General features: G+C 41.2%; 1 protein-coding gene across 3 annotated transcripts in view; it reads left to right on the top strand.

Annotated features, from left to right (window-relative positions):
• Positions 1 to 22,263, top strand: part of rps6ka2 (ribosomal protein S6 kinase, polypeptide 2) — a 176,113-nt gene that overhangs the window by 3,824 nt on the left and 150,026 nt on the right. For all 3 annotated transcript variants that reach the window (XM_047029941.1, XM_047029940.1, XM_047029944.1), the window contains exon 2: positions 13,610 to 13,726. In XM_047029941.1, coding sequence (XP_046885897.1) covers positions 13,610 to 13,726 — 117 coding nt within the window. The remainder of the gene's footprint in view (positions 1 to 13,609; positions 13,727 to 22,263) is intronic.

Here is a 22,263-nt window from a genome sequence, read left to right as displayed (position 1 = left end):
GGTATGGACTCAATCATCCTCACTAACTTTTACAGATGCACTATCGTGAGCATTCTGACTGGTTGTATTACAGTGTGGTATGGGAGCTGCACAGACAGGGACCGCAAGGCCCTACGAAGTGTGGTCCGTTCTGCTGAGTTCATCATCGGCAGGAAGCTCCCAGCCCTACAGGATACCTACCACACACGTTGCCTAAGGAAAGCCGGCAGGATTCTAAGAGACTGTTCCCACCCATCCTTCAGTCTCTTTACCCCGTTGCCTTCTGGCAGGCATTACCGCAGCATCCGGTCGCACACATGCAGACTGGACAACAGTTTCTACCCAAGGGCCATCAGGATTCTGAATGGACACTGATATGGACATTGATTTACTGCACACTAGTCACTTATACTCTGTCACGTTCAACTACTGGTTGCACTATCAGTAACATTGCACTACTGTACCTCACTACCAGACTCCTGTATGGTCATTGACTTAGTCACTGATCTGCAAATTTGCACTATTGTATTGTACTCCACTTAGGTTAGAATAGGTTATAGGGTTGAAACAGGTTTTATGTGCATTTAGGGTTAGTATAGTGTACTATTTATTGCTATCTGTATATTTAGGAAGTTTCACTCATTTAAGCTCAGCATAGATGTAAATTATGTTCCGTGTACTTATATGTTATGTTATGCCAGGTACTTGCATTGTCTTGTCTTAAGAATTTCAGTGCCCAGTCTAACCTTGTGTTGTTCTGTGTACCTGACAAATAAAAGACTTGAACTTGAACTCTCGCCCCATAGAGTCCAATGCAAATCTGTTGACAAATTCGTCAGAGAAGGCAAAAAGAACAAGATTTAGAAACTGCCGGTAGAGTCGTATTTCTGACCGCACAGACATTTAAAGGACATCTCTGGTTTTGGCAGAGTCTTGGGTCTCGGAAAATATCCTTATTTTTTGGATTGGACGTATAGTTTTGCGTCTAGGTTAACTTGATTGAGGTGTGGATTCTAGCTAAATTTCTGTAATTCTCTGCCCTCAGCGCGTTAGCAGCCATAGCTGCACCATCACCGTGGCAACCACACAAACACGCAACAGTTTCTTACACAGGTGATTGTAGCTGATTAGTGGAAACCAGACCCCCACCCCTCGCCCCTTGGCTTGAAGCAATGGCCCCCGGTGGATGTAGGTGGTATTGCATTTATGGTTAGGTTCCCGTGTCTTCCGGTCGTTTTTATTCTTTTAACTCCAGTCAACATTTACAAAACTATCTCCCCAAAAAAATTATGTTCCATTCTCGAACCTGGCTCATACTACTAGCTTTTTCATAGAATAATTTTTCCAGATTTTTGCTAAATTTGAAACCAATCCGAAATGGGTAAACTAGCACCCCATTTATTTGCCTACGTCAATAAAAGTTTCCTGCAAATGTGTTCGCGGATACTAACAGGGCACGAGCACCAAAGTTTACATTGGCCGATAGCCGATTTACATAGAGCTGAATGAGCCATAGACTTAATGAATGAGCACAGGGAGAAATGGCTTGAGTTGCCTGCGCTATTGTAGCTAGTTTAGCAAATGGTTGTCACACATACATGAAATGTTGTTAATATAGTTTATTCCCGTTATTTTAAAACAGATTAGATTTTTCGTAAAAACTTTCATGACACGATGGCAAATATATTATGTTAAGAGCGAGCATAGATTGTTGACATGTCTATCTGGAGCAAAGACGAAGAATAATACTTTAACTGTTAGACACAATTTATATTTTTTAATAATATTAGTCTTGCCTTCAGAAGCTTTTTTTAAACACACCCATTATTCTTTTTTTGATCGTGTCATCAAGCCAGACTGTTTTTGTGGGACAATGAAGGTCCTCAGTGATTATGTTTCACCCCCACTTACATCTGATGGAAACGTCTTGTAGCCTATATGGTGCTGTGAATAAGCCCCTTTCAAAGGCAAATGTTAAATAAAGTATATTTTAGACACAGTTCTCAAGCTTTTATTTATTACATTATTTCCAAGTCTTGTTAGATCACGTTAAATCCATTAATAGGCATTTGGTTTTGTTGGATGAACATATAAAACACTGGCCACATTTCTACACTGATGATAAATTGAAGGAAGTGTGAATTTCGTGGCATTTCGTTTGAATGTAGTGTTGACAGTAAGCTATGGTAAGTCTGCATTGTGGAAGATTTCGGTTACCAAAATAACTAAGCTTTCTTTGCCTGGCAAGAACAACGACGGAGCTGTTCATTTTAACAGTTTATTTCATCCGATACAATGCTTTGGTAATCATACTCATATCACAAAGAAAAAAAGCAACATATGTGATGAGTTCCATCTAGAATAGCCCTATAATTAGCCTTATAGCCTATTTCTAAAAAACAAGTGGAAGGAATACTATACAGTGACAGAATACATTTCCCTTAAGTTTGCATCATGTCTCTGATTCTTATCGGACATGCTGCCCATATCTGCCACTGCAATTCTCGTTAGTCACGTTGCGGCCATATTGAAAACTAAAACGAGGCTTGGTCGAGCGGAAGTGATTCTTTACTATACGAAGACGAATGATGGACGGAAAATGGACCACAAATCTTCGGCTCTTGCACCCTATAACTGTGGCATTAATCGATAAATGGGCGGACGAGAAACACCGGATCCCCAAACTTGTCCAGACCAAAGGGTACAGCAACTGGATCGAGGGATATGTCCATGATGTTGAAGGTAAGTTAATCACTGTCTTACGTTAGCTAGCTAAAATTAGCTATTAAATAAATGGAAGAACATTTTGGCCAACTCTGCTATTAATGTGTTTAACTAGTTAATATACGTCAAGGTTAAATTGTTTTTTGCAACTCACCGTCAGCATCATGGTTATTTACTTTGCTTGCTTGCAATTGGCAGCTAAGTTATACTGTCAGAATTGCTAGCACGATAAGTAAAAAATGTGTACAATGACAGGTGATTCATAGCATCTTTTCTTCTCTAACCGGGATGATCTTGTGAATAACAATGCTTTTGCAGTCAGAAAGAGAGAGAGCGACAGTGCGAGTGTGAGAGCGAGGGCATTTCCCTCTATGAGAAAGAATGATCCTACATGGTCCAGGTAGCTAAGTTAGACGTTAAGGCAAAATAGTTCCCCACGTTCAGAGGCTGTTCAAAGGTTGCTCGCATTCTGAGCTTTTACAGTATTCTGGCACACACATTCCATGGTGTGTATGGTGCATTTCATAATATTATTATCAATTATCATACTCACAGAACAGCATAGATAATCAGATTAGACACAAGGATTGTCACTTAACATGTATTTTTGTCCTTTACACCTTTCAGGTGGACCTTTCACTGGAGAGTCCCTTTATTGATAAGGCAGAATGCAACTGCAAAGCAGGCCAAGGACATTGTGCACATGTTATTGGGTTGCTCTACACTGTAGCACACTATATAAAATTATCTTTGCCACAAACCTGGCACATCCCCCGACGCTCAATGGGGTTAAGTCCAAAACCCATTACTGAGGTACAAATATATAAAATAAATCCCCAGCAAAATGACTTTCCCCCTGCCAAACAGATGCGAAGTGAAGGAATAGTCAGCAATCTGTACTGTCCAGTACCACTACCACTTCCTTGTAAGGATTTTGCACAGAGGCTGAAGTCAAATCTTAATGACATGGGTAGTACATGTCAGTTGGTCACACTAATGAACTTGTCCTCATATCAGACACAGTATGTGCCCTCACCGTATGGTGATGTACCTCTGGGCTCCATCCTGAGTTATCAGACTCCCTGCAGTTATCCAGTCTGATGACTACCCCCCCTTCCCTTTGCCCCCACATTCAAGAGACTATGCCACTGTTCTTGGTGAAGAGGAGATGGACTACTACAGTGGTATATCTATGACTCAGACTGATTCTGAACTCCTGGAGAATGAGACAAGAGGCCAAAGCATGAACAAGGTCTGGCATCGCGTGCGGTCTCAGCGCATTACCTCGTCTAATTTTAAAAGGGTGTGCTCAAGCCAAGCTGACTTTGACTGTCTTGCTGCAGAGCTCACGAGGGATAAAAAAACAGTGCAGACCAAAGCTATGTGGAGGGTAATTGAAATGGAACCAGTGGCTGCAGCAAAGTCCACTGCATTAACAGGAACCGTTGTTCTACCATGTGGTTTTGTGGTAAACCCAAACACTCCCCACTTAGGGGCATCCCCAGACGGAAGAGTGATTGACCGATCCGAAGATTCTCCCTACGGCCTCTTAGAAATTAAGTGCCCAGACAAAAGCACATGTGCAGATTGTCCATATCTTATCCGACAGGCAGGTGGTGATTTAGCATTAAAAGTTGACCATGAATATCAATTCCAGATACTCGAACAGATGGGTGTTAGTGGAGCAAAGTGGTGTGACTTCTTTGTGATGTCTCACAATGACTTCCACTTGGAGCGACTACACTTCGATGTCAAAAAGTGGGAAGAAGTTAAATCTAAACTAGACTACTTCTATTTCCAGCATTTCTTGCCAGCACTATTTAGATAGTACTTTATTAAACATACTATAAAACTAGGTAAATTAGTCATCCAAAATATGTATATATATATAGTAAAATGAAATAACTACCACACAATGTATTTTCCACACTTTATTGTATACACATTTAATGAAAATGACCAGAGTTTTAATTCTAAATATCTTTGCAATAAATGTATTTCATCATTCATAAGTCCAGGTATTCCTCAGTTTACTTTTTTTTTTATTGTTACTTCAGATTCAGAACAATGGCGACATGAATTCTAAGGCGGGCAATGTATTTTCCACACTATTTTATACACATTTAAGAAAAATGATCCGACTGAGTTTTAATTCCAGGTAGTCCTCAATTTGATTGTTTTTGATTGTTACTTCAGGTTCAGAACAACGGTTCTTGAAGATTTGTAAGGCTGGCACAGACAGACCACAGTTGGTTGACAGACCCCATAACTGTCATGTGTAATGTTCTATCAAAAATGTGATATTCTTTTATTCTTCTTATGGCCCGTTCGACATTAATTCTAAGGCAGGCGATTTCCTGTGTCTGCTGCACCTCCTCCTCACTGAACTGCATTTGCACCCAGAAAGGGTGGAATAACTAAACTAACATTGATTTCAGACAAAAGGTCTCCAATAAGGAACCCTTTATCTGCCATCACCTGATCCCCTTCCTCGAGCAAAGAGAGAATGCCTGACTTCCTGGTAATTGACGGACTTATACCAATTAGGGACTTTAAGGTTGTAGTTCCTTCATAATGGGAGTACATTTCTGAATTCAGTACTTTTGAGCTTGGTTTTTGTAAATGTATCTCTGTGCAATCTAAAGTAACTCTGGTTTTTGGGAATGTACTTTTGAAGCATTGAGGCATAAGATCATTTATAGACTCGCTTGAAGGCCAAATTAAGAAGCGATCCCAACATGAAGTAGAGGAAGTTTGTCCAGGTGATACATATTCTGCTGACGGTTGATTGTGATACGTTAAAGCGATTAGCGAGGTCCTGCTGTAGACAGCCCAGTCTCACACGGCAAAGATAAAGAAAGAATTGGTCAATTAAAGCTAGGCGTTGCACATTAAATCCCTGTCTAATGTGTTCACTGGCTTGCTTTAACTTCTGTGCTTGACTCCATCTTACCATGTGCTCAGCTGTAGGTTGTAAAGCTGTAAACACAGCTTTGAGTGTACTATAGTCTCTGAATCCTGTGTAAAACTGGAATTGTTTGTCGTCACACTGAAAGCGTTTGAGGAGGAACTGGTTGCTACGAAGTGTCGATATTTCTTCTTCCTGGCGAGCGATGGTCTTGCAGGCTTCTTGAAGTTGCTCCTCCAAGGACAGGTGCCGCTGAGTATAGTCATGATCTGCGTATGGCACGCTTGTCTCTAGTGATGGGAAGTTCGGTTCATTTTACTGATTCGGTTCTTTGAATCCCGTTCAGTAAAATGAATGAATCCTTTTTCGAGTCATTCGTTCATTTCAACGGGGGGGGGGGGGGGGGGGGGGGGCTATACGTCCACTGCAAACACGTATGATATTCTCATGTAGGTTAGTGCATGACATGTGCACCAGCAGATACTATTTCAAAAGAAATTCCTGCATTAAAATAATGTATCATGAGTTTGTATGATTTGGTCATGTATTATCACACTAGCATTTAATTATCACGTCAAACAATTACACTGCACTAAACTGTAAATGTAAAGTGAAAATAACAAAACCAGTCAGTATGATGACTTGAGCGAATATCATTCACGTCTTACTAAAACAGCGGCCACGTGAAAGGGAATAAGGAAACTGTTTCCTCTACTAAAAAATACAATGCGGGTCACGTGAAAAAAGGATCCAAAGACCCGTAGAAAGGCCGAGTCGGGAAATGAACGAATCGTTCGTTTCCTCTAGCTACAGAGCCTATGCAGGTCACGTGAAAAATGATCCAAAGACTCGTAGAAAGACCGAGTCGGGAAATGAATGAATCGTTCGTTTCCTCTAGCTACAGAGCCTATGCAGGTCACGTGAAAAAGGATCCAAAGACTCGTAGAAAGACCGAGTCGGGAAATGAATGAATCGTTCGTTTCCTCTAGCTACAGAGCCTATGCAGGTCACGTTTAAATGATCCAAAAACTCGTAGAAAGACCGAGTCGGGAAATGAACGAATCACTCGTTGAGAGGACTCGTTACTCCCGAGTCCTTGTAAGGATTCGTTCAAAATGAACGAATCGTTCACGAACGACACATCACCACTTGTCTCTACGTTGCTGGAATGGCCAGGTTAAAAATAAAATGGTAAGATGCTTTACAAGAACAAACATGACTTCCTCCTCCACAAACAAAACAACTATCACAAATATTTCCCGCCACGCTTGTTTTTTTTCAGTAATTATTTGAATTAACTGCTTCTGTTCTGTAGGTATGCCTTTCTCAATCACAAGCATTTCATCCAAATAATCTCAACTGAATCTTGTGTGACATTGCAACAAAATTATCATAGATAAGGCTCACCTTGATGTGCAGGCAATGTCCTCTTGGGGGTCTTGTCCCACTGAGTGACTGCAGATATGATCAAATATACCGTTATTTATGTATAAGGAACAAATGAAAGTGATAGCAGCAAATTAATGTATATTAGATTTAACCAATTAGCTCATATAGGCTTTGGGTGTTTTACCTTGACTCATCCGATTCTTCACCCAGTGCATCCTCTCCATCTGTGGTAGTGGCAACATGACTGAAAAACAAACTGTCGCATTAATTCAATTCAGTAGTATTTAGTTAAATCCGATCACTTCGGGGAAGTGACACACTCGTGTTTTTAAGATCTGTAAAAACAATGATCATAATTAGCATCAAAACAAATTAGTAATTGATAGCTACAAATCTAGCCAGCCCGACTTACATTTGGCTGGTGCCTTCGTGCTATGCCTGCTAGCTAGCGTTGATAACATTTGCTAGCTGGCTTGTCTGGTGTCAATGACGTTACCTAACAACATCTAATATTAGTTTGCTTTTATTGTGTTAATGTATTGTGTTGACTAGTTTTGCTTGAGTAACATTATTATTAATCCCGAAAGTTGTTTATTTACACCAAACATTCACGTGCTAACTAGTACGTTAGCTCTGGGGTTGCTATTACAGCAGCTAGCCTTTGTACTTTATTGTCTTACCTTAAAATGCGGCCCAATATCTCTCCTTATTTGAACAACCCATTCTCGACGAATTGCGGAATTGACAGCGAATCGGTGAAATGTTTTCAGTTTGCAAGATTCCTTCTTTTTGTTTTAGAATTGCACTCTGGGACGCAGCAGTAGCACATCACTCTGGTCTGGAGTCTGGTTTGTTGTCCCCTCAAGCCTCGTTTTCGTTCAGCTCGATATCAAAATGGCAAAGCATGTGACTAAATTTATACTTCTGCGTTTTTACGCACACGCACACGGGGAACGCCCTCTCCGTTAAGAAACGCCCTCTGCGTGTCCTCTCCGAGCCCCTCACAGAGCTCTGCGTGCACCTCCTGATTTTCCTGACTATCCGTCTGTTCGTCCGTCATTTTACGGATACCCCTTGGCTGTGATTGGTCCGTATTAAGAACCGCTCGCGTCAGGGGTGGGGTTGCCGTGACCAACAAGAGAACAGAATCCTTTGACCGCCATTGTTGTAAGTTTTTACAATTCATATTTCAGCTAAACAGTACATGTAAATCAGCATCTGAATGAAAATGTAACGAAAAATGGGCAGTGTAGTTGCTGAAAATGTGCTTATTTTATTGATGAAACGGTTCTGTAAAGGTGCGGCTGCCCGTTACCGCTAGCAAGCAACATACCGTCTCGGGGGAGCCGTTCATGCACCGCATGGTGAACGTTGTGCGGGGCTGGGCAGTGGCATAGTGATATCCTGTGTCCGGACAGAGGAAAGACCCGACGGAAAGTCGGAAGGGTCTTTTTAAGACGTGAGCGCACGGAACGTAAGACTTTGTTGGTGGAAGGACAGGGGTGTTTGTATAAGGTGAGCGCTGGGGAGCTATTTAGCAGGCTAGAACATTGTGTAGCAGGATGGTATGTGTATTTACCTGTCGGTAGTATTTTAGGGAATGTGTTTATTTTTTGTTAGGTGGAGTAGGTAGTATAGTAAGATTAATTGATTTAGGAGGGGGATAATGGGCATAATGGGTGAGGCTGCGCGGATAAAAGTGCAGAGCAGAGCAGGTGGAGGCAGTGGGGACTAAGGGGAACAGCCAACCACACCTCTGGCGAACAAGTATGTAAATGCCAAAATGACCTGAGTTAGCGGAAATGTTTTGAAAGTGTCTGGTTATTTGGGAAGTTATGTAGGTATGGGAAATTAGGGTTCCAGAGTTTTTCATTTTTTTCATTTTATTAATAAAACCTTTTAGGATTGACTCAAATACTTGAATCACTGCCTCCAAGTTTTTGGTCACCGCTGCAAAGTCGGCCATCCTACAGGTTCATTTGTAAATTTGCTCAGACTTTTCGATAACCTAGCTAGCATCGCAGTGCAGCGCCATCTACTGTTCTGGCGGTGAATTGCTTTCAGCACGCAGAGCCGTCGGAGTAGTATAAATTCAACCAATTCGTCCGACTCCGTGCGTGCGTCTGTCCGTTAACGGAGACGCAGAAGTATAAATCGGCCTTAAGGCGAATATGGCCGTGACGTGACTAACGGGAATATGAGTAGGCTAAATACTTGAAAAATGTCACTAGAAGAGAAAAACTTAAGGGGACGGACCCACCTGCAACCGACGCAAGCAAGCACACCCTACAATTTCCCCAGAAATTGTACGCTCTGTAGTTATGTTTGTCACACCATTAACATGATAACGTTCATTACAATATGGTTAAATCTGCTTTAAAATAATGGAAATAAACTCTACAAACAACTGTCATGTATGTGTGCAACCATTTGAAAAAAACTGGCTACAGCTAAAACAGGCAACTGTAGATTATGAGATTATGAAGCCTTTTCTCATTGTGCTCATTTAGCTCAGGTAAATCACCAATCGGCTAATGTTCACTTTTGTGCTCGTGCCCTGTTCGTATCTGCAAGCAACTTTTCTTGACGTAAGCAAATAAATGGGGTGCTAGTTTACCCATTACGGATTGGTTTCACAATTAGCACAATTATTCTATGGAAAAGCTAGTAGTATTAGCCAGAAAATCGAACAACAATTATTGGGGGAGATAGTTTTGGAAATTTTACTCGAGTTAATAGAATATAAACGACCGGATGCACCGGGTACCTAATCAGAAATGCAATACCACCTACATTCTCTGGGGCCGTTGCCTCAAGTCGAGGGGTGGGGGTCTGGATGATGCACTTCAGTTTCCCCACAGCAGGGCCAGTCTACAGAGAGCCTGTCCACTCCCTATTAAGCCCCATTGTACCGAATTTGGTTTCAGTTCCACCAGAGTTCCACTTAGGGCGATTGCCGGCATCAGGCAATGAGTGCAAAATTAATGGGAGTCTATGGAGCTAGATGGCTAAATTTGTCTGATTGTCGTTGAGAGATCTCAGATTTGATTGTAGTTTTTGCAAGTTCAACATGGATTGTAGGTCGCGTTGAATGAAGAAGTACTTATGTCCTTTTGATTTCTTACAGGTTGAGTTGTTGTTGCCCATAACACACTAGCATTCTGCTAATGAATGCTGATTGTATGATGTCATTGAAATTTTAGAACAAAAAAGCGACAAAAAAATCTAACACCCAGCAGTGTGTATTTTCTTTACCTCCTCTTTCGAATGCAACATTCAAATTACGAGAAAAAATGATATCCTGAGAAAAGTGGATTTTTAGGGGTATAGTAGACTTCCATTCATTCTGCAGTCACTGGTGAGCGCCCTCAAATGGAACCAGAGAGGAACTGCAATCAGCTCAGAACCCGGAAGTTACCAGAGAGTGGCAGTTCTCCCCATATTAGACATTCTCTGCACACTGCCTCTTTTGAAATTCAAGTACCGTATTTCTTCTATTAAACGACGCAACGTTAAACTATGTTCATTTTTGGTGCAGCGTTTATTCAAGGGTGGCGTTTAATCTAAGAAATACAGTATTATAGGCTAGCTGTGCTAGCATGCTAACGTGTCTTAAGACAAGCTTGCTAGTTCTTAGCTAGTTTGAACAGTACTGTTTTCTAAATCACGATTAAGCAACAAGCAAATGTCAATGTTAGATACACTGGCTAACTCTATCTCATCTGCTCTTTATTAACGCTAATTTGCAAGGAATGCAAGAACAGCTAAATAGCGAAAACACCTGTAGCCATGTTGTCTAAACTAGTTTAGCTTGCTAACGCAAGAGCCCCTGCCTCTCCAGTTCTTTCAATAGATAATCGTTAACAGGCGTTAGCAATAGGCTAGACTGTCATTCGTTTTCTGGCTAGTTTTTCATAAGCTTCCCTTCTAATGCCGACTAACAGCTAGTCTCTAGCTAGTCATTTGCTAAGTAAGGTGTAAGGTGTACACATTGATGTGTATTTGAAACGTATTTAGCTAGCAGTGGGCCCCTAGTGCAACACAAGAGAATGTTCATTAAAATGACATGCTGCTATACCGCATTTCTGGGGCGGCATTTATTACACAATGTTCATTTTTGGTGCAGCGTTTATTCGAGGGCAGCACTTAATTGAAGAAATACGCAATTCTAGGCTGGCTCCCCTGCGAGGGGGGATGGATCAAAACAGTTTTTTTTTATTCATTTCATCTTTCAGCATTCCAATGCATTTTCTGCAGGAAATGTACTTCCTAGTTATTATTATTCCTCTTCCGACCACTTCTTTTGCCGGCCTAACTAGTTTCAGAATCAGAAAGGGTTTTTCTCCATGAAAGTTTGCACAGACAAGGAATTTACTTTGGCAGGACGGTGCATACATTAAATATATAGGAATCTTAAAACTTTAATATGTGGTCTATACTAAAGGTACAAAGTCTAACTACATTTATGCATTTTAGCAGACGCCTTTATCCAAAGCGACGTCCAAGAGAGAGTTATACAAAAGTGCATAGGTCACTGATCATAACAACGAGATAGCCCCAAACATTGCGGGTAGCCAAACATAAAGCATTCATAGTGAAACCAAAATAAGTCCCAAAGGGAAGAACAATAACAGCATGTAGTTAGACATGTTACAATTAAACAGCAAGAACCTCAAAAGTGCAAGAGTATACCTGTGGAGAAAGCAAGCATCAATAATATATTTCACAGCGAGTACAATAATTTAAAGACAGTTACAACAAACCAACAAGCAAACATAAAATGTATTAAAATCAATGAGATACTCTTTTCATCACTATTTGCTCATTTTTCTAACTAGAGAGCTAGAAACACTGTTCCAACGTTCAAACTTTTTTCTGTTTTTCAATCTTTAATACTAAACGCTTTAAAATGCATGAAAGCAGATAAGATACTCTTTTCATCTCTCTTTTTTCTCCTTTTTCAACAGTAAGAAAATATCGCAATGCACGACAATGACAGATATACTTTTAAAGATGCTGTAAAGCAAATTCCATTAGTTGCTTCTCAGTACATTATATACGTGTGAAATTAGTTAATGAAAGCATGTGCAAAGCGCGAAAACTTTGTCGCACTGAAATGTGGAGTTAAACCGTTGAACAGTTTCTCTTCCGTTTTCAGCTCAGGTTTTGTATAGGCGGAGCCAAAACCCAACCTATCCATGTCACAGCGACCTATCTACGTCAGATCACAGATGGTTGCATACTGTTACTCAGCTGGTACGATGCAAAGACAAAGTAATTAACACATAAAACACTCAGAGACTGCAAGTAGGTCATTCCCCCGAGGCAAGTAGAGTGAAGTGCCTTGCCCAAGGACACAACGTCATTTGGCACAGCGGGGAATCGATCCGGCAACCTTCTGATTACTACCCCGACTCCCTCACCGCACAGCCTGACTCCCCATCAGATGGCAGATAGTATTGCTGTTGTTACTAAATTCAATGAATTCAGCTTCAGCTCCTTCAGGGCGACAAGCCCCCCCAGTCTCAAGCAGAGAAGACGGCAGATTTTCTCACAATTTCAAAGCCTAATTTAACATACTTGTCTGTGTTTTTTTTTATACGAATTTGGATGGGTAGTCAACAACACATTCTTCTGTGGTGTGATGAACTTAAAAACAAATGTTCAATTCTTCCACTTTACAGCATCTTTAACACTTTTTTCCACCATTTTGTTTTTAAAGCAACACTTTCTTTCACCTCCTTACTTTCACACTGTTTACATACTCTCACACTGTTTAAGCTAAAAACACATTTCCAACGTTGTTGCCGACATAGTTAAGTTGATGTCATTAAACATATAAAACATATATTCATATTCGAAACATTAAACACTTTTTCTCACTTACATACTTTCACAACATACTCGCACATTGTATATTGCACATACTTCTTTTTAAAACGGTTTTAAACCTTCTTCACTATTCAAGCCATCAAAACAAAATAATTTCAACTGCTTTCAGCAAACACACACACCTTTTCTAGTTTTATGTTGCAATGCTTATCCCAAAAATGTCAATCTGCACTACACTAGATTATAAAAGGGACATTTGCAAAATATGAACTTTGCAGAGTGCGAAGTTCCCGGTTCTTGAGCTGATTGTGAGAAACTAAACACATTCTAATTTGTACATACACACACACTCACACACACACAAAGGTTCCTGGAATTATTAGAGAGATTACACACACACACACACACTATGAGCAGCTGGTGACCTACATGTTTGTTTTTGATTCACAAATGCCCACACACTCACTGCTGTGTCAAAGAAACATTGGTATCTGACAGAGGATGTAATATGGATATGCATTTGCTATAAGGGTGTACATGTATAGTCAATACTCCCCCCACCAGCCTTTGTTCTCCTAGCATAACGGTACCTAGCACAGAGCTCCCTCAAGGCATGTACCCTGTCTGCTGCACACATGTACCATGGCTTTATCTGTATTGGGCAAAACCAAGACCATATTTACTGGTGATGTGACTGTACTTGCATGGTGTAATGATACAATTGCTCTTGATACCAGTCTCTTCCTTACTGTGGTGTGTGTGTATGTATGTTTTTAGGACGACAGTATCCTGAAGGAGATTGATATCTCCTGCCATATCAGAGAAGGATGTGAGAAGGCTGATCCTTCTCAGTTTGCACTGCTCAAGGTGTTGGGGCAGGGCTCCTATGGAAAGGTACAGTATGGCTTCCCTTCCTCTCTGTTCTCTGTACCTGTATACACTTTATATTTTTCAGAATTTGAAAGCAATGACTGAAATAACAAAAAGCAGATACATTTATTTTCTTGTGAATGTTGGTTTCCTACAAAGCACTTGGTCATCAAAGACATAATTGAACAAACATCATTCTGAATGTATTTGTCTATCTAGCAGTAGAATAGCCACGAGGGGGCCTGAGGGGGCCTAGGCCCCCTCATTTATATTACGTCCCCCCATATAACTGATTTATTACAATAACAAATGAAGGCATCGTTGATATAAAATTAAAAATATAATGATTCATATGTATATATACAAAATATATATATGTGTTGCTCTGGGGGGGTAACACTTTATTTTGATGGTCTTTCTGTTGACACACTATAGGTTATCAGTAACTACACAGTAGCATGTCAACAGATATGTAGTTATGCATTCAACTTACTGTCTGTAAACTATCAGGGGGGTATTCCAAGTAGCGGGTTTAGTGAAAACCTTGAGTTGTTTAACCCTGAAAAGAGGCATACTCCGAGTTCCGCGTTCCAGAAAGAGAGGTAACGAAACCTTTTGGTAAGTTTCCGTGGTAACTTACTCCTTGAAACTAACCTGGTTATCCATGCCAAACTCTGGTTTCAACCGATCCGCCCCCACTTTCTTAGCCTGATAGCGTTGGCAGACACGGCATATCATTTCCTGGTTCAGCCGAGCGATCTCGAACAAAATTTAATTCGCTTAGTTATACGCCGGGAGACGATTTTAAGACTGCGGTTTGATGTACTTTAATTCCCTGATAAATACCTAAATTAACGTCACAGTTTCCTGTCACAATCTGTAATTTATTTTAGCAACATTCTCAGCCCTTTGGTCTTCATCGATAGTGTTACTCGCCGTGGATTTGCACTCAGAATTGACCAAATAACTTTTGCCACTGAAATAAAGAAAAATAATTGAAATTATATTTGGTCTTCTTTATTGCCTACAAATAGAAATCCAACAATGAGTAGCCTATTTCTATCGGCTATTGTTCCTACAATTTACATGATTCATATGATTCCTACAAGTTACATGATGTAGGCTACCGTCCTGTAACTGTTATTTCAGCAAATCTATTTCAACATTGTTGGGGGTCGATATATTGGCCAAACAACCGAAACTAATTCCCCTATGGTTTGAAGGAAGATGGGAAACTGAACAGTGTATTAACATTAACCAGATAATGCCAATACCAATGGAATTACAGTTATTTGACTCTTTGGGTTAAATCAGAGCAATAATGGTCAAATGAAGGTTAAATAATATAATAATGTTATCATATTGCAAATTAATGCAATCAATTAAGTTAACTCTTATGCCTACTCTACCATGATTATTGTAAACCAGAGATAGAAAGCATGAGGTGAGGAAGAAGGAGTAGGCCTAGGCCAAGCCAGAGCTGAGGAGAAGGTCTCAGGAGATCAAGAATCCACAGAACAATGCTTCACAATTCCTTTTATACCCAAGAACAACTACAATCACACCAGAATCTTGACCCTTACTTATCAACATGTCTAGCAATGCTACAGTAAGTTACAAAGATGTGAGAGCCATCAAGTTGAGACTCCATCCAGTTACTCCATATTTTACCATATGAGAGGTGGGGCAGGTGGATATAAGTGTAATATATATATATATATATACAGTGCCCTCCAAAAGTATTGGAACAGTGAGGCGAATTCCTTTATTTTTGCTGTAGACTGAAAACATTTGGGCTTGACATCAAATAATGAACGTGAGACCAGAGATCAACGTTTCAGCTTTTATTTCCAGATATTTACATCAGGATCTGATGCACAACTAAGAAAATATCACATTTTGTTTGAATCCACCCATTTGTCATGTGAGCAAAAGTATTGGAACAGATATACTTAAAACATATTTAAGTGAATAAGACTTAATATTTAGTTGCAAATCCTTTGCTTTCAATAACTGCAGCAAGTCTGTGACCCATTGACGTCACCAAACTTTTGCATTCTTCCTTTTTGATGCTTTCCCAGGCTTTCACTGCAGCCTCTTTCAGTTGTTGTTTGTTTTGTGGGGTTCCTCCCTTCAGTCTCCTCTTAAGCAGGTAAAATGCATGCTCTATAGGGTTTAAGTCTGGAGATTGACTTGGCCAGTCTAATACCTTCCATTTCTTGCCCCTGATGAACTCCTTTGTTGTTTTGGCAGTGTGTTTTGGGTCGTTATCTTGCTGCATGATGAAGGCTCTGCCAATCAGTTTGGTTGCATCTTTCCTTAAATTGGCAGACAAAATGTTTCTGTAGACTTCCGAGTTCATTTTGCTGCTGCCATCATGTGTTACATCCTCAATGAAGATTAATGAGCCCGTCCTAGAAGAAGCCATGCAAGCCCAAGCCATGACATTACCTCCACCGTGTTTCACAGATGAGCTTGTGTGTTTGGGATCATGAGCAGTTCCTTTCTTTCTCCAAACTTTAGCCTTTCCATCACTTTGGTAAAAGTTAATCTTTGTCTCATCAGTCCATAAAACTTTGTCCCAGAATTTTTGAGGTTCATCTCTGTACTTTTTGGCAAATTCCAGCCTGGCCTTCCTATTCTTCTTGCTAATGAGTGGTTTGCATCTTCTGGTGTAGCCCTTGTACTTTTGTTCATGAAGTCTTCTGCGAACAGTAGATAGTGATACCTTCACTCCTGCCATCTGGAGGTTGTTGCTGATCTCACTAACAGTTGTTTTAGGGTCTTTCTTTACAGCTCTCACAATGTTTCTGTCATCAACTGCTGATGTTTTCCTTGGTCTACCTGTTCGACGTCTGTTACTTAGTACACCAGTAGTTTTCTTCTTCTTCAGGACATTCCAAATGGTTGTACTGGCTATGGCCAATGTTTCTGCAATGGCTCTGATTGATTTTCCATCTTCTCTAAGACTCACAATTGCTTGTTTTTCACCCAAAGACAGCGCTCCGGTTTTCATGTTGTTTTCACCTCTGAATACAGTCTGCATAGACAAAACCTATCTTACCCAATCTGAACCTGAGTGTAGACATTCAGTGGTATTTATTGATTGAATAATGTATGTAATAGGACACACCTGGGCAACAAAACACACCTGTCAGTCATATGTTCCAATACTTTTGCTCACGTGACAAATGGGTGGGTTCGAACAAAAAGGTGATATTTTCTAATTTGTGCATCAGATCCTGATGTAAATACCTGGAAATAAAAGCTGAAACGTTGATCTCTGGTTTCACATTCATCGTTTGATGTCAAGCCCAAATGTTTTCAGTCTACAGCAAAAATAAAGGAATTGGCCTCACTGTTCCAATACTTTTGGAGGGCACTGTATATATATATATATTACACTTATATATATATATATATAGCCTTACAAGATCAGCCTTTATTCTTCTGCCCTATGTACAACATCTCTTGGTCAAAATAGAAAATTCAGCAAATTCAACAATTAATATTAATGTAGGTTATTGTTCCTACAATTAACATCACCTGTGACCATAAATCCTCCCGTAACTGGTGTTCCAGTAAATCTTTTTGGAGATTAGCCTTTATTCTTCTACCTTAAGTAGGCCTACACCATCTCTTGGTCAGTTTTTGGCACTTTCTTCACGAGGTGCAATTTGTGCAACTAATTTACTTGTAACTGGGTATACATGAGATTACATTAGCTACATTTCACAGTTCCACATGCAAAATTCACTTGCCATTAAATGAACATCCGACTGCATCCATGCTCTGTTCAACAGGATCAGAATGTGCAAATCGTTTTTTGAATTGTTATTATGTTATTAATTATTCTCACAATGTCAGTGTAACTGACAATTCTGTACAAGCCTGTAAATAAAAGTAGATGTTGAGAGAACTACCAGTAGCTACATAAATAATTCTCTGCATCCATTTCTGCGGCAGCAGTCAATGTCTCTTCGTCATCTTAATCATCATCATCATCTTTTGATGAAAAACATTCTGTTGGGGGAAACTGCTACTACAAATTGAAATAGGCACCAATTGATATTTACTTAGTATCATGTCGAATATTATTAAAACTAAGGTGACGTCGAGGCTACAATCACAAGCGTATAGCCTAAGCAAAATGCGTTACCGGTTCGTAGTATGTTTTTACATTTAATAAAACATTGAACACTTTTTCTCCTGTAATATTAACAGACAGTGGGGTTAAATGTTCAATTAATGGACTGGCTATTGCCTTCTAATTATGCATTGACTCGGCAGCAATTGTCTCCCACGCCACTTGTATACGCTGCTACAGCCGTGTTGCTTTTTTCCTGGAATATGTGCTCGACCATATTTGAGGACCTTCTATTTTATATTTTTTATTTTATGTCTATTAAACTACCGAAAAAGGTTTGAGGTTTGCTAATTTAAACGTCTGTAGTTTAAAGAACAAGGTTCAAGAGCTCTGTGCTATTTTACACGAAAATTATATTCATATTATGGCTGTGTCAGAGACTCACTTGGAAGAAGCCTAAAAGGATGCAGCTGTTTCAATTCAAGGTTATAATATATTTAGATTGGACAGAGACAGGTATGGGGGAGGTACTGTTTTCTACATTAAAAATCATATTCCAGCTAAAATAAGGAAAGATCTATGTATGGTTGAAGTAGAAGCCTTATTGCTCCAAATTCACATCCCACATCTGAAACCTATGACATGCTGTTGTTATAGGCCACCATGCTGCACCAATGCTGAATATCTGAATAACACATGCATGATGCTGGACAATGTAACTGATAATGACAATTGTTATGCACTACCCCCATTAGGGAGGGGAGGCTGCACCTCGCCGCTCAAGGACCCCCAGCAGTCCGACAAAGAGGTATGGAGTCGTGGGTGCAAGCAAGGGCACAGACACAAAGTTACCGCTTCATTTATTAGCCACGGTAAAAGTAGGGAGAAGGGACTGGACGGGACCAAAGAAAACAAAATACAGCCCACCCCTTTACCAGGGGCCCGTTCTCCGTACGTCGCTAATTACATCCGAGATCAAATGACACATCCAAGATGACATCATCTTACTAATCATGATCTGGCTAATTCGGTTCTTCGAACACCCATTTTTTTTAAAATTAGTATAGCTGGATTGAGGTATGCGTGGTCTAAAAGGGGGTATGTATCGATAGTAGAAACCTTGATCAGCAACGCTGCTATTGGCTGCTCACATAAGTCTATCGCTGCTCACCATGGCCAAAAAGAGCGCCACGTTTTTTCCGCAACAGAGCCAACAGCTTGCTCGAAGGTTACTCAGAATTTGAAGATTTAACGCCAGAACACCAGGGAACACCTCAAAGTCTGCAAAATCCAAGAAAGAGGGCTGTCAAAAAGTACTACCAATTAATAGTAGAGACCACGTTAGATGTTTTATCGCTTATTTCAGTAGGCTAGGCCTATGTTTTTGTATTTTCATCTTTTGTTTATCATCTTTAATGTCATATAATGTGGTTTCAACAAATGTTTGATGTAAATGACTCCCTCACGAAAATCTCTCAAAAAGTATAGGCGAGTACTCGCGCTGTGCTTAAGTATCCATCTATCACACAATGACCAATTAATTCGGTTTTATGTTAAATTCTGCAAATTATTCTTGCGCCTTCCGCAACAGGGTTGTTTTCGTAAAACGGACAAGACGTGTCGGTGACAGACTTCCCGTATCACCTCTGCTTATAAAGTCGCAATCAAATCTTGTTTATATAAAATAAGCCTGCTCCCGAGCAGGTTTAAGCTAAAGGACTTGTTACTATAACAGCAAGTCCAGAATGAGCTTCGAAGAACCGAACAATCCAAGATAATGACAAATTGTCAACAATCAAATCCAGCTAATTGAGTTAGCGAAGTACGGAGAATGGGCCCCTGTCCTGACTACACCCTAACCAAAATACAGGGGGTGGTCGGCCCAGATCTAACCTAATGTGCTTAGACAAGGAAGTTACCCTATGGGTGTGTAAGCCCAGGGTGTCTTGCTAACACACAATTTGCTTCCCCATCCTCCCTGGGAAGACAAAAGAAATAAGATTAACAAATGGGAATCTCAAACTAGGGATGGGACGTATGGCACTGACGCATCGATGCTTGTGAAAACCAATACACATAGTTTCGAAAGTGTTTTGGAGCTTGTATCAAATTATGATAACCACGTGATAGATGACGTTCAATGCTTCAAAGTCACAAACTGATTCAAGTTCAAGTTCAAGAGTTCAAGTTCAAGTCTTTTATTTGTCAGGTGCACAGAGCAACACAAGGTTAGACTGGGCACTGAAATTCTTAAGACAAGACAACGCAAGCACTTGGCATAACATAACATATAAGTACACAGAACAAATTTACATCTATGCTGAGCTTAGATAAGTGAACTTCCTAAATATACAGATAGCAATAAATAAACGACTATACTAACCCTAACACTAAAACTTCCTAAATTACAGATAACAATAAATAGTACGCTATACTAACCCTAATACACAAAAAAAAAAAAAACTGTTACAACCCTATAAACTAATCTAACCTAAATGGAGTACAGTGCAGTAGTGCAAATTTACAGATCAGTGACTTTGTCAATGACCAAACAGGAGCCTGGTGGCGAGGTACAGTAGTGCAATGTTACTGAAAGAGCAACCAGTAGCTGAAAGTGACAGTGTATAAGTGACTAGTGTGCAGTAAAAATGTCCATATCAGTGTCCATTGAGAAGCCTGATGACCCTTGGGTAGAAACTGTTGTCCAGTCTGCGTGTGCGCGACCGGATGCTGCGGTAACGCCTGCCAGAAGGCAACGGGGTAAAGAGACTGAAGGATGGGTGGGAACAGTCTCTTAGAATCCTGCTGGCTTTCCTAAGGCAACGTGTGTGGTAGGTGTCCTGTAGGGCTGGGAGCTTCCTGCCGATGATGAACTCAGCAGAACGGACCACACTTCGTAGGGCCTTGCGGTCCCGGTCTGTGCAGCTCCCATACCACACTGTGATACAACCAGTCAGAATGCTTTCTATAGTGCATCTGTAAAAGTTAGTAAGGATGACTGAGTCCATACCAAACTTCTTCAGTCTCCTCAGGAAGAAGCGGCGCTTACGGGCCGTTTTGACCACCTTGTCCGTGTGAACAGACCAGGTGAGGTCATTGCTGATGTTCACCCCGAGGAACTTGAAGCAGCTGACCTTCTCCACTTCCGATCCATTGATGAATAGGGGTGCATGCTCCTCCTCCTGCCGCCTCCTAAAGTCCACAATCATCTCCTTGGTCTTGCTGATGTTAAGAGAGAGGTTGTTGTCCTGACACCATGATGTCAGGGTGTCAACCTCCTCTCTGTAGGCTGACTCGTCACTGTCAGAGATGAGGCCCACGATGGTTGTGTCGTCAGCAAACTTAACGAGGAGGTTGGAGCTGTGCGTAGCCGCACAGTCGTGGGTGAACAAGGAGAACAGGAGAGGGCTGAGCACACAGCCCTGGGGGGTGCCTGTGTTGGTGATCAGTACAGATGAAGTGCGGTCACCGATTCTCACCACCTGTGGCCTCCCCGTCAGGAAGTGGAAGATCCACTTGCAGAGGGAGGTGCTTAGTCCCAGGTCCACAAGCTTGGAGACCAGTCTGGAGGGGATGATGGTGTTGAATGCAGAGCTGTAGTCAATGAACAGCATCCTCACATATGTATTCCCCTTGTCCAGGTGGGAGAGAGCGGTGTGCATGGTCAGAGCGATGGCATCGTCTGTAGACCTATTGGACCGGTATGCAAACTGCATAGGGTCCAGTGTGGGGGGCAGCGAGGAGCAGATGAATGATTTGACTAGCCGCTCGAAGCACTTCATGATGATAGAGGTCAGTGCTATTGGGCGATAGTCATTCAGACATGTGACCTTGGTGTTCTTGGGCACAGGGATGATGGTGGTCCTCTTGAAGCAGGTGGGGAGTACAGACAGGTTAAGGGAGAGGTTGAAGATGTCACTGAAGACCCCTGCCAGCTGGTCAGCGCAGCCCCTAAGGGCCCTACCTGATATGCCGTCTGGGCCAGGTGCCTTGCGAGGGTTGATCTTCTTAAAGCATAGCCTCACCTCAGCTACAGTTAGTGTAGGCACACCACTGGCTTGGCCTTCAGGTAGCTCCACTGCAGGGGGTTCACTGTCCCTCTCAAAGCGAGCGTAGAAGGAGTTCAGCTCGTCTGGCAGTAGGACAGAAGACTGGGTCTCATTGTAGCCTCTCCCTTTGTAGTCTGTAATGGCTTTAAGTCCACTCCACATGCGCCTGGGGTCAGAGCCATGGTAGCTGGACTCCACCTTGGTCCTGTAGGCCCTTTTCGCTGCTTTGATGGCCTTCAGAAGGTCGTATCTGGCCTTCCTGTACTCATCAGGGTCCCCAGAATTAAAGGCGACAGTACGGGCTCTCAGCTTGGCCCGGACCGCGGCATCAACCCAGGGCTTCTGATTTGGGAAAGACCGGACAACCTTCTTGGGGACAACGTCATCAATGCAGTGCTGGATGTAGCTGGAGACAGTGTCTGAGT

Source organism: Hypomesus transpacificus, chromosome 11 (genome assembly GCF_021917145.1).
Source record: "Hypomesus transpacificus isolate Combined female chromosome 11, fHypTra1, whole genome shotgun sequence".
Classification (NCBI taxonomy): Eukaryota; Metazoa; Chordata; class Actinopteri; order Osmeriformes; family Osmeridae; genus Hypomesus; species Hypomesus transpacificus.
This window is presented reverse-complemented; position numbering and strand designations above follow the sequence as displayed.